Source organism: Rhinatrema bivittatum, chromosome 11 (assembly GCF_901001135.1).
Source record: "Rhinatrema bivittatum chromosome 11, aRhiBiv1.1, whole genome shotgun sequence".
Lineage (NCBI taxonomy): Eukaryota > Metazoa > Chordata > Amphibia > Gymnophiona > Rhinatrematidae > Rhinatrema > Rhinatrema bivittatum.
Genome location: NC_042625.1, coordinates 102,912,011 through 102,928,096, shown reverse-complemented (window position 1 = coordinate 102,928,096; position 16,086 = coordinate 102,912,011). Strand labels below are relative to the sequence as shown.

General features: G+C 47.8%; 1 protein-coding gene across 1 annotated transcript in view; it reads left to right on the top strand.

Annotated features, from left to right (window-relative positions):
- GALE (UDP-galactose-4-epimerase) overlaps positions 1–15,502 on the top strand; it is a 138,762-nt gene extending 123,260 nt beyond the window's left edge. The window contains 2 exon segments of the mRNA XM_029571882.1: positions 2,538–2,652; positions 14,016–15,502. Coding sequence (XP_029427742.1) covers positions 2,538–2,652; positions 14,016–14,077 — 177 coding nt within the window. The 3' untranslated portion in view covers positions 14,078–15,502.
- Positions 15,503–16,086: the final 584 nt, after the last annotated feature.

The following is a 16,086-nucleotide window of genomic DNA, read 5'->3' as shown; positions in this document are numbered from 1 at the left end:
TCCCTCCCCTCACTCACTCACCCTCTCTCATTCCCCTCCCCTTTCAGCTCATCCACAACCGATAACGGGGGCTGTCCGCTCCTCGCGCGTGCCACCGCCGCTCCTGCTCGTTGTCGCCGCTGCTCCTGCTCCTAGCGACCCAGCGCCATTTTTTTTTTTCGGCCACTCTGGCCGACGTGCTCACCCGCGCATGCTTGGTAGAGCTGCTCTCTACTGCGCATTTGCGGCACGTCGGTCAGGGCTCCCTTATCTAGTAGATAGAATTGTCCCAAAATTCAAAATTTTCTGGAAAGACATGATAAACCTAATTTACACTACTACTGGACTTCCAATGGAATATATGGTACTGCTTATGGATTGTAATATTCTCAACGAGAAAGATTTGACAAACTATTCCAAAGATTTGTTCAGGTAACTTCAGGAGTTACCTGGCCAGTTATTTGGTTTCAAAAATTTCCCTTCGCTCTTGATTTAAATTTTGTCTGGGAAAATCATTACCTGGATTAGTGGTGGGGGTGTGGGATGCTGTCCAGGAGGGGGTGCCAGCTGGGAGGTTGGTGACTACGAGTGGAGCCCATCCCGCTCACAGCAGAAGAGGTAGACCGCCTGTCCGCAAGCACTAGGCGGCTGCCTAAAGTACCACGGGTCTGGGGCCGGCAATTGCATAGACCTTTCTTCTTCCCACCCGCACGGCCCGGAAGAGGAAGTGATGAGTCCGCGTGGGTGGGAAGAAGGAAAGGCCATGCAGTTGCAGGAGGAAGATCAGCGTGTGTCCTGGCTCATGGCAGGAAGAGGCAGCATCAGTGTTTGAGTGCATGTGCAGCACCAACAGGGCTGCCCCCTCCCCACCACAGTCCCTGAGGCCTCCAGAAAAATGGAGTCCTCGCCTGTCGTGGGGACTGAAGGAGGAAGCCGCTACTGTGCTTCTGATGAAGAGCGGGTAGGGTATGAGAGCATGCCTATGTCTCTGCGTGTTAGAGCATGTGTGTGTATGTGAGAGAGGGAGCCTGTGTGTATGTCTGGGAGAGTCTGTCTCTGCGTGTTAGAGCATGTGTGTGTGTATGTGAGAGAGGGAGCCTGTGTACAGGGATGTGTGAAAGTGTGTGCGAGAGAGGGAGCCTGTGTGAAGGTCTGGGAGAGTCTGTCTCTGTGTGTTAGAGCATGTGTATGTGTGTGTATGTGAGAGGGGGAGCCTGTGTGCAGGGATGTGTGCGAGAGAGGGAGCCTGTGTGTAGGTCTGGGAGAGTCTGTCTCTGCGTGTTAGAGCATGTGTGTGTATATGTATATGAGAGAGGGAGCCTGTATGCAGGGATGTGTGAAAGTGTGTGAGAGAAGAGGGAACCTGTGTGTATATCTGGGAGAGTCTGTCTCTGCGTGTTAGAGCATGTGTGTGTGTGTATGTGAGAGAGGGAGCCTGTGTGTAGGTCTGGGAGAGTCTGTCTCTGTGTGTTAGAGCATGTGTATGTGTGTGTATGTGAGAGAGGGAGCCTGTGTGCAGGGATGTGTGCGAGAGAGGGAGCCTGTGTGTAGGTCTGGGAGAGTCTGTCTCTGCGTGTTAGAGCGTGTGTGTGTATGTGAGAGAGGGAGCCTGTGTGCAGGGGTGAGTGTGTATGTGAGAGAGGGAGCCTGTGTGCAGGGGTGAGTATGTGTGTGAGACAAATGGAGGGAGCCTGTATGCAGGGATGTGTGAAAGTGTGTGAGAGAGGGAGCCTGTGTGTATGTCTGGGAGAGTCTGTCTCTGCGTGTTAGAGCATGTGTGTGTATGTGAGAGAGGGAGCCTGTGTGTAGGTCTGGGAGAGTCTGTCTCTGCATGTTAGAGTGTGTATGTGTATGTGAGAGAGGGAGCCTGTGTGCAGGGATGTGTGAAAGTGTGTGAGAGAGGGAGCCTGTGTGTTTGTCTGGGAGAGTCTGTCTCTGCGTGTTAGAGCGTGTGTGTATGTGAGAGAGGGAGCCTGTGTGCAGGGGTGAGTATGTGTGTGAGACAAATGGAGGGAGCCTGTATGCAGGAATGTGTGAAAGTGTGTGCGAGAGAGGGAGCCTGTCTGAGCGAGAGGGGAACTGGAGATTATGGGGGGAGGGGGAGAAATGAAAAGGGGGTGGGAAGGGGGACGGGGAACTGAACCAGGGGAGGGGGGGGGGGAGTGCCAAATACTGGATAAAAAAGTGGGTGTGTTTGGAGGCAGAGCTCAACTTGCCAGTTAGTGTGGAGGAGGAGGTGGGGGAAACTTTGGGAAGTGTGCACAGCCTTAGAGAAGAGAAGCCAGGGGTAGGCTGAGCAGTCAGGAAAGATTTGGTGATAAGAGATTCCTGCAGTGCTGGCCAAGCAAGTGATTGTTAAGGAGAAACTCTGCAGCTTGCATTGCATTAACTGTTAACTTTATCATTGTGATAGAAATGTCACAATAACCTTAAGACAATATAAGCATTTCCTTTATTAAGCCAGGCACTGGCTAATTTTGGTGATTACTCCTAATAACAAGAATTGAACAGAGAGCCAAGAAATGAGGGTTTTAGGTTTGTTTGTGCTTATCTTTCAGATAAAATATAAGATAGCGCCGAGACGGGATGGGGACGTTGCATCCTGCTTTGCTAACCCTGCCCTGGCTGAGCGTGACCTGGGCTGGAAAGCAATCTTTGGACTGGAGAAGATGTGTAAGTCAGAAGCTGTGCATGAAAACCCGGTAATATAAAGTCTAATAGTTCCAGGATGTAAAAATATTTATGATACAGTAATAAACTTCAAAGACTACATCCATACTTCCAAAACAAATATAACAAAATTACAGAAGAACATATACACACACCTCTAGTCCATATAAGTTCAGACTGCTAAGCTGAGATTCATCTCTGTTCAGTTTATTCTAAAATTTAATTCAAATTCCCACACCACAGGGCTTTAACCTATTAAAAAATAATCTGTTGGTTGCAAAGAATCCGCATGAATACTTCTGGCGAGGATGATTTTACATCTTGGCTGAAAGCTGCTTTCCCCTTCGGCAGGTAAAAGGCCGGGCTGTGAGAACGTGTGGCTGGCAATTAATGCAGGAAGATTTCATTTTGAAAATCTTGACCTGCTACAGTGTCTGAAATACCTGCAGTACTCCTCTAGAATCTTTCCAGATTTATAACGCACCCACAAACAATTTTACAGTCAGAAAAACGTCTGCATTGAAAAGCTTTTTGTTTGTTGGATGGACAGATTCCTTTAATTTAAGATGCTGGAATAGCAGGATCTCTCACAGCGACATAAAACGCACGTCTCTGTGCTGCTACACTATTTTCCAACTAGGAAGAAACAATGTTTCTAAGTACCTGGATCAGCCCAGACTCTTGGGTTTATGCGTCCATGCCAGCAGATGGAGACAGAGAGAGTCTCGCTGACACTGCTTGATAAGCCCTGGTGCCACCTGCAGTTCCTCAGTATTTCTCTGTCTCCAGCTGATGGTGGCTGCAGTTTCTTTAGCCTATCCAGTATTTTCCTGTGAGCCTTCCTCCCAGGGGTCGGGGTCCTAGTGAGGGATCCCTACCCTGTTTGGTTGAGGTGGATGGGCTGGGGGTTGGTGACCTTTTTGTACACTTACTCCAGTGTTAGCCATGGGGTGCAAATCTGGTGGTCCAGATTCCTCCCCTTCATGAGGCCACTACGGTGGCTTCCTTTTGGCTCAGTTTGGCTGCTCTCACTTTGGCCTCTCCCTCTCCTTTTCTTAATTTCTTGCTGAACTGAGCTGGACAGCTCTCTTCGGTTTTAGGAGCAGGGAGCCCTTTGTGAAGCCGATTAAACTTGATTTTTGCAAACCAAAAAAAAAAAAATCTGTAACATTGAGAAACAGGAGCAGCGTGAGAGGTAAGAACGGCGCTCTCCCTTCCTTCCCCTTGATCGGGTTTTTGCGCAGGGCGGTCTTCTGGATTTCCTCTCGGGATTCGTTTTTGGCTGTCTTTCCCGCGTATTGATGGTGAGGGGGTCGGCCTGTCGCACGTGTGGAGCAGCTCCCGCACGGCTGAAACGCCATGGACTTTGTGCAGCCTACATTTCGGGGGGAGGAGGGAATGTCTGAACTCCCGGTGCCAGCAAAAAGGAGGAAGGTCGCAGCCGGTGCAGCCACCCCGATTTCTGTATGTCTAGCCAGCTCAGACCTTGTGCAGTCCTCAGGTCCCGTAACCACAGGAATGGGGCCATTTTGGATTCTCCGCTGGGCTTGCCCGCGCTATCATGGCCCCGAAAGGGACCTTCCTTCATGGCTTTTCCTGGTCCACCCAGGTCCCAGTGGGGGACAGGGGGACTCCCTGGGACAGAGTCCCCAACCTGCGGGTGGGGTGTCATCGTGGCCATGGTTTCTTCCCGCTGCTCCTTGTTCTTTTTCACCTGAGTTTATTCTGCTGCTTCATAGGGCCTATCTAGCACAGCAGGAAGGGCTTGGCTTTCAGAGGGTGGGTCAGGAATCTCCCGCATTAATTGGGGTTCTGGTGAGAGGCTGGTTGGGCCTGGGCCGTCCTGGGGCGCCAGGTTACCAGGATGTAGCGTACAGCCTGTCCAACTCTGCAGGACGATGACTCGAATGGCTCACTTGGGTTCCCGGGAGACTTGGGGGCGGCGCTGTCAGGTGACCATTCAGCTGATCCAGCAATGACGGATGCGGCCCAGGGAGATGATGGGGACCCCAAGATTCTTTGTTTATTCTGCAGGGAGGAACCTGCCCCTCTGATCCCCCAGGTTCTTGAGGAGCTGGGGCTCCAGCCCCCACAGGACGACTCTAGGAAAAATGGGTCAGATCCGGTCCTGGAGAGGATGAGGAGCCCTCCTTCCAGTTTTCCGTATCATACGTCCATAACGAAGATGTTGGATCAGGAATGGGGTGCTCCTGATGCTGGCTTGTGAGTGAGCAGGGCAATGGCAAAGCTTTATATCTTGCTGACTTTAGAACTCTTTGCGCTCCACAAGGTGGATGTGGTGGTCTCGACCGTCACGAAGAAGACAACCACTCCGGTTGCGGGAGCAGTGGCGCTAAAGGATGTTCAGGATCACAAGCTGGAAGTCCACCTCAATCGGATTTTTTAGGTTTCGGCTTTGAGTCTCCGGGCTGCCATTTGTTCCAGCTTTATGCAGAGGGCATGATTGTGCTGGATGCAGCATCTCCAGGATGGACAGGTGGCTCCTCTTTCTCAAGGGAGTCAAGCTGAAAAGCTGGAAGCTTCAGTAGCTTACGTGGTGGACGCCTTGTATGATTTCGTGCGGACTTCTTCCCGTATTATGGGGGCAGCAATGTCTGCTAGGTGATTATTGTGGCTCCATAACTGGTCAGCGGATATTTCGTCTGAGTCCCAGTTAGCTTCATTGCCTTTCAAAGGATGTCTCTTATTTAGGGAGGACCTGGAACAACTAGTGAAGCAGCTAGGAGACAAGGTGCACAAGTTGCTGAGGACAGATCTAAAGGCAAGCAGTCCTTCCATCGTGTCTGTGTTTTCTGGACAGTAGGAGGTCTCATCAAATGAGAGGGGCTTCAGCGGCACAGAGACCATTTTCTTCTCGAGATCAGGCCTGGGGGCACTCCTTTCGTGGAGGTCGGCGGCCCTTCAAGAGCCCCCACCAGCAGGGGGCCTTCAGGGACCAAGTCTTCACAATAAGATGAGGCAGGCCCATTCCGTCGTTCCCTTTATAGGGGGTTGTCTGGCTCGATTTTACGAGGAGTGGACCAAGGTCACTCAAGATTAGTGGGTCCTCAGTGTAATAAGGGAAGTTAGAATTTGCGTGCCATGTGCATAACCTGTTTCTTGTCTCCCCCCTGCGGGTCATTGCAAAACTCTGGAATTTTGTTTCCAGAGGATGTGGTTAGTGCAGTTAGTATAGCTGTGTTTAAAAAAGGATTGGATAAGTTCTTGGAGAAGAAGTCCATTACCTGCTATTAAATTCACTTAGAGAATAGCCACTGCCATTAGCAATGGTAACATGGAATAGACTTAGTTTTTGGGTACTTGCCAGGTTCTTGTGGCCTGGATTGGCCACTGTTGGAAACAGGATGCTGGGCTTGATGGACCCTTGGTCTGACCCAGTATGGCATTTTCTTATGTTCTTATGTGTGGGAGACATTATAGACAGGTTGCTGCGCTTGGGGGCCATGTTCCCAGTGCCTCAGGGTGAACTCCGAAAAGGTCGGTATTCCATTTACTTCGTCGTTCCAAAGAAGGAGGGGTCCTTTTTGCCCCATTCTGGACTTAAAGCGCATGAATGCAGCATTGAAGGTTCCACAATTTTGCATGGAAACATTGTGGTCGGAGATTGCAGCGGTACATGCTCAGGAGTTCCTGGCTTCTTTGGACTTGACAGAAGCTTACCTACACATTTCCATTTGACGGGATCATCAGCGCTACCTGAGGTTTATGGTCTTAGGGCAGCATTTCCAGTTTCAGGCTCTTCCGTTTGGGCTGGCCACGGCATCCCGTACCTTTACCAAATCCTGATGGTGGTGGTGGCGGCGACTTTGCAACGCCAGGGAGTCCTGGTCCGCCCTTATCTTGAGGATTGGCTCATATGGGCAACCAGTTGTTGCTCTGTGGTACAGATAGTGCTTCAGACTCTTCAATCCCTAGGCTGGGTGGTGAATTTAGCCAAGAGCCACTTAATTCTGTCTCAGACTCTGTAAAATCTGGGAGCGCATTTTGATACCAGGCAGGGCAGGGTCTTCCTGATGGAGGAGAGTGTGTGCAAGCTACAGGGCCAAGTTCAGTGCTTAAGATTGCACAGGTCCTGGGATTTCTTGCATGTCCTCTGTTCAATGACTTCAACGTTGGAGTTGGTACCATGGGCCTTTACTCATATGAGACCACTACAGAGGGCTTTCCTAGCCCAGTGAAGTCCATTATCAGAGGCTTTTCATCAACCCTGTCTCTCTCACTCCTCCTGCCAGGGACAGTCTATTCTGGTGGCTTCAGATGTCCAACCTGGTGCGGGGGGTTGCTTTGGAGGTTCCGATTTGGGTCATACTTACTACCGATGCCAATCTTTTTGGTTGGGGAGCAGTATGCCAGCGACAATTGGCCCAGGGCATTTGGTCGATGGAGGAAGCTTCTTGGTCTATCAATTGCTTGGAGACAGGGCAGTGAGGTTAGCCTTGCTTGCCTTTCTGCCTTTGAATTTGCACCGAATGCCCTTGAACCAATCGGACAATGCGACAACTATAGCTTACATCAACCGACAGGGAGGCACCAAGAGTCATTCCATGGCACAGGAGACTCAGAAGTTAATCCTTTGGGTGGAGCAGTATCTGGTTCAGATAGCAGCATCGCATATCACAGGGGTCAAAAATGTCCAAGCAGACTCAATCCAGGAGAATGGGAATTGTCAGACAGCGATGCGGCTGTCCACATGTCGATCTGATGGTGACTCAGCACAATGCGAAGATCTCCTCGATTTTTCAGCAGATGTAGGGAGAACGGGGCCAATGGCATAGATGCTTTAGTGTTGCCTTGGCCTCGGAGAGTTCTGCTGTACGTTTTCCCCCTCTTGGCCTCTGGTGGGCAAGGTCTTGCAGCGGATAGAGAGGTATCCGAGGGAGGTGGTTTGGTAGCCCTGGAGTGGCCTCATCGGCCGTGGTTCACAGATCTGGTCAACCTGGCAGTGGAAGGTCCATTGCGATTCAGTCATCTCCCTCATCTTCTGTGGCAGAGCCCCATATTTTCCGACCAGGCTGATCCCTTTTTTTCTAGCGACTTGGCTTTTGAGAGAGGGCATTTGAGACGCAGAGGGTACACAGAAGCGGTTATCACTACTTCTGCAAGCACAATGAAAATAGATTTCGTTGTCATATGTCAGTCTGGAAGGACTGTGAGTCATGGTGTTTGACTAAAGGAGTACAGGCCTTGTGGTCTTCGCTGTCTCACATCTTGTCATTCCCTCAGGAAGATTTGGTCAAAGGCCTCGCTTTCAACTCTGAGAGTACAGGTAGCAGCCTTGACTTGCTTAAGAGGAAAGTTGATGAGTACCAGTTGTCCACCATCCCAACGTGGTTAGATTTATTCAAGGGGTCAACATTTGTGCCCTCCAGTGAGGAGAATTTGAACCTTAATCTCATTATTCAAGGTTTGCGTGAGGCTCCTTTCGAACCCATCCACAGAGCGACCCTTAAGGATTTGACTTTAAAGGTCATTTTCTTGGTAGCCATTTGCTCTGCAAGGAGAATTTGAGTTGCAGGCTTTGTTGTGTCGCGATCCATTCCTTCAGATCTCAGAAACAGGAGTGTCTTTGTGGATGGTGCTGCTTTTCTACCGAAGGTGGTATCTGCTTTTCATGTCAGATGGTGGAGCTACCGTCCTTTCCGGACTTAGTTGCTTCTGAGCCTAATCACGGGAACTTCAGATGTTGGATGTCTGTAGAGCTTTGCTGCGATATCTCAAGGTCACAAATGATTTTAGGAGGCCTGATCATCTTTTCATTTTATGGAGTGGGTACCCAGGCTCCAAAGCTATGCAACAATCTGCTTAGTTTTAAAAATTGCTTGCTATATTACTAGCTCAAAGGTTTAAAAATATTCTTCACATAAAGAGTTTATAAATGGAATTGGATAAGAAACTGCCTGTTAAAAGGCTAGCAGCGCTTTACAAATGATAAATAGTACTGAACAAGTATGTACAATGCATTAAACAAATTGTAAAGCCCACTAACAAAATTCAAACCTGCTGATATTCAAGCCTGATTGGTACAAGATTTCAGCTAATTAAATAGTTTTACGTGCTGTATATTATCAATACCCAGCCTCGTGTTCATGGAAGTCTTTGAAATATTTCAATGTCTTTCATATCTCGTCTATCCCAGTCTTTGAGATCTTTGTCTTTTTCCATATGCTCCAGGAAAATGTACCCATGGAGACTTGCATCTCCCTTTATTTACTAGTAGAAAAGCCAATCATTGAGTGACAGTAAAGGTAGATGGTGGGGTTGTAAACTGTCATTCCTAGCCAACTTCCAACATGGAGATTTGTGGGTGTGGGGTTGTAGCAGACGTACACTGGAATTTTAAATCATGCAAGCAGTTTTGTGCATATGATTTAAAATACTCCTACCACGCATATGTATGCTCCTAATTTTAAGCTGTTACTCGAGCAAACATAATATCTTCCTTAGGAGTTTCTTGGCTTTAACGCACGCAAGTAAGGGATTTTAAAACATGCTTACACAAAGGACATTTCCAGTTTTATCAAGTAGTCCACCAGTTTTCCCAGTCTATCTCGAGGTCATCCAGACCCCTCTGGTTCTTCAGGGTACAATCCTCCCAGTTGACCCAGACACCTCACCCTGTCATTTTGGTCCTAAAAAGTGATTTCTGCAGACTTACACCTAATCAGGAGCAGTAGTTAAATATCCATGGCTAACTGGCCGCCGCCCACTGCTGCTTCTAGCTTTATAGTACGGACTATGTGCATAACTGTTGGACTCGCCCCTTTTTTATTGTTTTTTTCTCAAGCACATGCATATACGGGTGTAATTTAGCTTTTAAAATCTGCGTCCTTCACATGTAGCCCCCGTTCTTGTGCATATGGGCCTTTTAACACCAGTGGTGCTTTTATAATTTAGTGCGAGGGGGTGTGAGATGAACATGGGTGGGATGGTTTATGTGGGACACCCATCCTGTCCTTCCCCCTGCCATTTCCCCACATTCTCCTACTACCACTCCTCCTATCGCGTCCCTCCATCATCCCCAGCAGCCACTTGTATGCTGGGCACTGCTGTACAATATGGGCTGGTGGGACTCACACCACTGATGTCTGTTCATGCCACAGCTTCCTCAGCTTTTATCAGGTATCCCACTTAGCACCATCAGCAAGATCTGGGCTACCTGCTGGCTGCACAGTTTAGCACTGGTTGCGGTCTGTGCCCCTTAATTGAGAGGACCCAGGCTCCCCACCGGCAGTGTAGCTCAATCTTCCACAGGCAGGTAGAGATATAGTGCTATGTGTTGTCTGTGCATGCAAAAGCCTTAGATGAAGAAAACACTTGCACAACCCCACTGCTTTTTATTACTGTCTACTTTTTTTTCCTGCGCATACTTTTTTTCTTGAAACACCTGTATACTTTTAAAAACGTAAAACTACATGTAGTGTTGACTACTGGTGTGGTTCAATGAAAGAGATGCTTGGAGCCAACAGCTGTGGAGAAAAACTTTTTGTTAAATACTACAACAATCATAAGTTCCTGAACATACCCAGATCAGTCCAGAAAGTGGGTTGTGTATCCCTACCAGCAGGTGGAGTTGGAGAACGATTAGACCTTTGGGCACTGCCACCTGCAGTCCCTCAGTATTTCTCTGACTCCAGCAGGTGGTAGGGTGCATCTCCTGCAGTCTTAGTTTTTTTCAGGGTAGTTAGGAAATTTGTTATTTTTCCTTCTCGTTTGCTTCCTGAGTGTTAGGCACCTTCGTGGGCCATCCCTCAGTGGAAGCCGGGCATCCGGGGGGTTAGACACCCCTGACTGTGTTTCACCCGCTCTGTCCCGGGGTGTACAGGCTGCGGGTTCCTGGTCTTCCTACCCCCAAAGCTGCTCCCTCAACTCCTGTTAGTGCAGGCTTCAGTAGTTTAGTTGTTTAAAGTTAGTTTAAAAAAAAAAAGTCTCTTCAGTCTGAGGTAAGGAGTCAGCAGCGGGGGAGCCTGCTGTGCAGCAGGCTGTGGGGACAGCTTTGAGCCGTCGCAGTTTCGTTTCCTTCCTCTCCCAGGGCTCCGGGTTGATAGTGAAGGGAGGCAGTGTGTGTACCGGACCCAGGCCACGTTTTCAGCACCCGGGTGGCTGAACAGCACGGTTCCTCCCGGAGGCCTTGTTTTTCTATTTTTCTATTTTTTTTTTTCCCGTGCTGCCAGCAGCGCTCGCACGGCTGCAAGTCTCGGGCCTATTTTTTTCTTCCCTCAGCTGCTCTGACCGCGTGGCTACGCGGCCCAGCATGGCGCCGTGAAAATCGGCGGTCTGCTGCTCCTGTGGGGCGCGAGGGAAGAATTTGAACTCTGCGTCCTTGTGCCCAGACTGTTTCAGTTTGGAAGGCCCGTCGGGGGTGGCCCTTCCCCCCCCCCCCCCCGGGGGGGGGGGGGGTGACTCGCAACACTGAGCAAGAAAATGATTCCCCCCCTCCCGCTTTGGTCCCCATGGCAGTAGATCCGATGTTGGGGACTGGGGAATCGGCCCCGCAGGACCCCCCAGATGGGGACGTAGACACGGGAGATTTTCCCCCAGAGTTTATCTTGTTGATGCATCAGGCCTTTTTGGCACAGAGACAGACTTCCTTAAAGAGACCCGGGCGCGCTGGGGATCCCACTGAGCCCCCTCTGAAGCAGGGACGTCCTGCAGCCACCCAGCAGCACCCGGTGGTCCGCTCTCATCCTGGGGAGGTTGGTTGCGGGGATCCCCATGACCCAGGTTTTGGGGCAGGGGTGGTGCTGGTTCAGAGTCTGGGGGTCGGATCTGCGCAGCTACCGGGTGCGGATCTGGACCAGAATCCTGATCCGGTGGACATGGATACGGATGATCCTGATGGGGATGACCTCCCTCCGGTGGAGAGTGATGATCCTACTGTTGTCCGCCTGTTTAAGCGAGATGAGCTTCGTCCACTTATTCCCCAGGTACTGGATGTCCTCGGTCTTAAGGTTACTCAAGAGGATTCCGATAATGAAGGGGTTAATCCGGTTCTGGATGGTATTCAGGGACCATCAACAGCTTTTCCACTACCTAAGAAAGTCCAAAAGCTTGTGACCCGTGAGTGGGATACTCCGGATGTGGGCTTAAAGGTGGGAAGGGGGATGGGAAAGTTCTACCCGCTGTCGTCAGAGGTGCTGGACCTGCTGAAGATTCCGAAAGTGGACGCAGCTGTCTCAGTGGTCACAAAGAAGACCATGATACCTGTGGTGGGAGCTTCCGCCTTAAAGGACATGCAGGACCAAAAGCTGGAGATTCAGTTGAAGCGGGTTTTTGAAGTGGCCGCTTTGCACCTTCGAGCGGCAGTCTGCACTAGTCTTATGCAGCGAGCGTGCTTGTGCTGGGTCCAAGAGGTGAGTACTAATGCGGCGGATGCCGACGGTGGAGCGTTGCAGCTGGCCCATTTGGAAGCCGGAATTGCATATGGAGCAGATGCACTATACGACCTCATTCGGACCTCGGCTCGGTCCATGGCAGCTCGTCGCCTTCTCTGGTTATGGAATTGGGCAGCGGACCTCTCCTCAAAATCCCAACTTTATGGCCTTCCCTTCAAGGGCAAGCTTCTCTTTGGGGAGTCCAAGGGCCATAGGTTGCCAGAGGATAGAAGAGCGACCAAGAAAGTTTTTCCCCCTCGGGCTCATTTTCGGGACTCTCGCTGTTTTCAATCTGGCAGATGTTCCGCTCCAGCGGGTCCTAAGTCGACACCGGGTCGCCAACAGTCCTTTCGCGGTGGCCGCTGCTCCGGGAGGGACTCTGGACACCTCGGGGCAGGTAGCAGTAAACCCGTCCAATGAAGCCACAAGCACCCATTCCGTCGTAGAAGCTGTCGGAGGCAGATTATCCGGCTTTTACGTGGAATGGGCAAGAATAACCTCGGATCGCTGGGTCTTGGAGGTGATCAGGGACGGTTACGCCCTGGAGTTTGCGTGTCCAGTCCGGGAAGTGTTCGTGGAGTCCCGTGTAATGTGGACACGTGCAAGGTGTAGCATATAGGGAAAAATAACCCTTGCTGTAGTTACACGATGTTAGGTTCTGTATTAGGAGCTACCACCCAGGAAAAAGATCTAGGCATCATAGTGGATAATACTTTGAAATCGTCGGCTCAGTGTGCTGCAGTAGTCAAAAAAGCAAACAGAATGTTAGGAATTATTAGGAAGGGAATGGTTAATAGAATGGAAAATGTCATAATGCCTCTGTATCGCTCCATGGTGAGACTGCTCCATGAATACTGTGTACAATTCCGGTCGCCGCATCTCAAAAAAGATATAGATGCGATGGAGAAGGTACAGAGAAGGGCAACCAAAATGATAAAGGGGATGGAACAGCTCCCCTATGAGGAAAGGCTGAAGAGGTTAGGGCTGTTCAGCTTGGAGAAGAGACAGCTGAAGGGGGATATGATAGAGGTCTTTAAGATCACGAGAGGTCTTGAACGAGTAGATGTAACTCAGTTATTTACACTTTCAAATAATAGAAGGACTAGGGGGCATGCCATGAAGTTAGCAAGTAGCACATTTAAGACTAATCAGAGAAAATTATTTTTCACTCAACGCACAATAAAGCTCTGGAATTTGTTGCCAGAGGATGTGGTTAGTGCAGTTAGTGTAGCTGGGTTCAAAAAAGGTTTGGATAAGTTCTTGGAGGAGAAGTCCATTAACTGCTATTAATCAAGTTTACTTAGGGAATAGCCACTGCTATTAATTGCATCAGTAGCATGGGATCTTCTTAGTGTTTGGGTACTTGCCAGGTTCTTATGGCCTGGATTGGCCACTGTTGGAAACAGGATGCTGGGCTTGATGGACCCTTGGTCTGACCCAGCATGGAAATTTCTTATGTTTTCAATACCAGACCCTAGGTTTTGCACCTTCACCATCTGCTGGAGACAGAGAAATACTGACAGACTGTAGGTGGCACCTTGTGGATTAGGGCAGAGTCTATTAAAACTTCTCTGTCTCCATCTGCTGGAGGGGAGGCAAAACCCAGGAGTCTGGACTGATCTAGATACGTATAGGGAACCAAGAAGTTTTGGGGCTAGCTATATCTAATTTCTGTGCAAAAATATGTGGTTTTAAGCAGATATTACACCCTGTTTATAAAAGTATTCAGGTGGTGGTGGTATATTTTTGTTCTTCAAAATAAAGCATTTATATAAGACTTTAATATTTCTTGTAAAAAATTTAATAAATTAGAGAATATTTAGAAAGTAGATGTAGCACTCACAACATGAGCAAGGGTCAGTGTATCCAATTATATATTAGAAAGACCAAATGCTCCAGGAAGCCTACAACCAAAGTTTAAATATGTTGGTATTCATTAATAAGGTGGAGAACTAAACTTTTTTTTTCTTTCAGGTGAAGATTTGTGGGGTTGGCAATCACAAAATCCCACAGGTTTCAGCAAGACAAAATCCTGACTAACATATGGTGCTGCCACATTTCTAAAGATTCAAGCTTAATTAAAATAATCCCTTCCTTCCCCTCCCTCCAACACAAACTCCCTCAGTAATGCCAATTGGTAATGTGTTTTCTCTCTATAATATGCATTTATCATGAACATGTGTGCATGAGCAGATATATAACTTGAGAGGATCTTCACCAACCACACCGTTTTACAGGGTTTTTAGACTTATTCTAGCCCCCTTCTATTCTGCATAAGCATTTTTGACATTTTTATTATGAAATGTGAGAATTGTTTTTTTGATAAAACATTTATCCACAAAACCCAGCCTTAGGCAAATCAATTGGCTTTCCCTAATTTCAGCTTCTGCTTATTTGAGCAGCACATAGCCATGGAGTGACCACCAGTTCTGTGTTCAGTTTCTTAAGGCAGAGTGTGGTTTGTGTTCTCCTTAATGAAATGCATTCCTTGCTCGAATTTCCTATAAATCTTTGAGCGAGATGCAAAAGATTTTTGGTTCTAAAAAATGGTGAAGGGCTGCCTTTTTAAGTTAGGTAATTTTCCTGAAATAGGAGATTAGTAATTGTTAGCTTGGTCCCTGAGGCATTGGGTTACTACACTCAAAATAAAATACAAAATTTCTCACCTTTTACAAAAGAACAAAACATGATTTTATAAACATAAAAAAACCCACAAACTTAATGTACCCATAATTTAAATTCTTTTTAATGCTTTTCTGGGGGGGGCGCATTTCATCTTTTTACTACTTACAGTGTAATCGTGGTTGTGAGTAATTTAGATACAAATTTACAAACACACAGCCACCCATTAAATACACAAAACAGCTCCAAAACCACAATTCATTCTTTCCTGCTGAAGTGAGAGAGACCCTAGCAAACTGAAACAGAGAGACAGCAACGTTCAAGATTGTGCACATAGATCAGCAGTTTTCTGTTCTGTGTGCACATCTGCATGCATGTTATACAATAGCCCTCATTTTACAAGTGTGCATGTACAGCAGTCAAAGTTGGCTTTGAGCTGTGCAAGTGAGGGAATTTTATAACAGATGCAGGTCCAACCTGTGACCAGGCTACAACTGCCCCTGCTGCTTATCACATTGGCCCACTCAAACACTTCATAAATGGCTGTAACTATTTGTGAGACTTACACCTCCTCCAGAGCAGGAGTAACGTTTAGCTGGGCACATGCAGAGGTGCTTGTGTACCCAGCTCTTCCCCCCATCATACATGATATCCATGCATCAGGCCCAGTGCACTCATGGGGGTGGCTTCTAAAAGCAAGTGGATGCACAGCTATTTCTGGGCACACATCCACCTTTTAAAAATCATCTAATTGTTTACATTAAATTTGTAGATTATTTCCTACTTTTTGATTTCAAGTCAGATTAAATAAATAAAAACTGTATGTTTATAAAGTTTCACATTTTGAGTTTTCTGCCTTTATTTTTGTTATGGTTAATGCAGAATGAACCACAAAGCACAGGGTAATTAAAATATAAAGTTCAACTCCCTCCTCCTTCCCCTCCCCAAACCAGGTCATTTTTCTACATCTCTGTTAAACCACTCGATCTTTACTCATTTTGGATGTTAAGTCAGGGCTCCCTAAACCTGTCCTGCTGCTCCCATAGCGACTTGGGGTTTCAGGATCACCACAATGAATATGCATGAGAGAGGTTTTCAAGCTATGCAAACTTGACTTTCTGTGGGAGCTCCAGGATAGGTTTGGGAAGTCCTGCTTCAAATAATCTCAAATGCTAAGGGGGTAACTTTCAAAAGTATTTACATGTGTAAATATAACTACTCCTACAGCAATTCTGAAAAAAGTGTCTAAAGGCAGCTAAATGCAAATTCAATAGCATAGATTGTAGCAATTTGAGGCCACTTACATATATAAAGTGCATTTACATGTATGAAACCCAATTTTAAGCATGTAAATGCATTTTAAAAGCAGGCCCTATGGTATTAAAAGAATAGACACAGGGACTGTTGCTTTTCTTTATTGTGA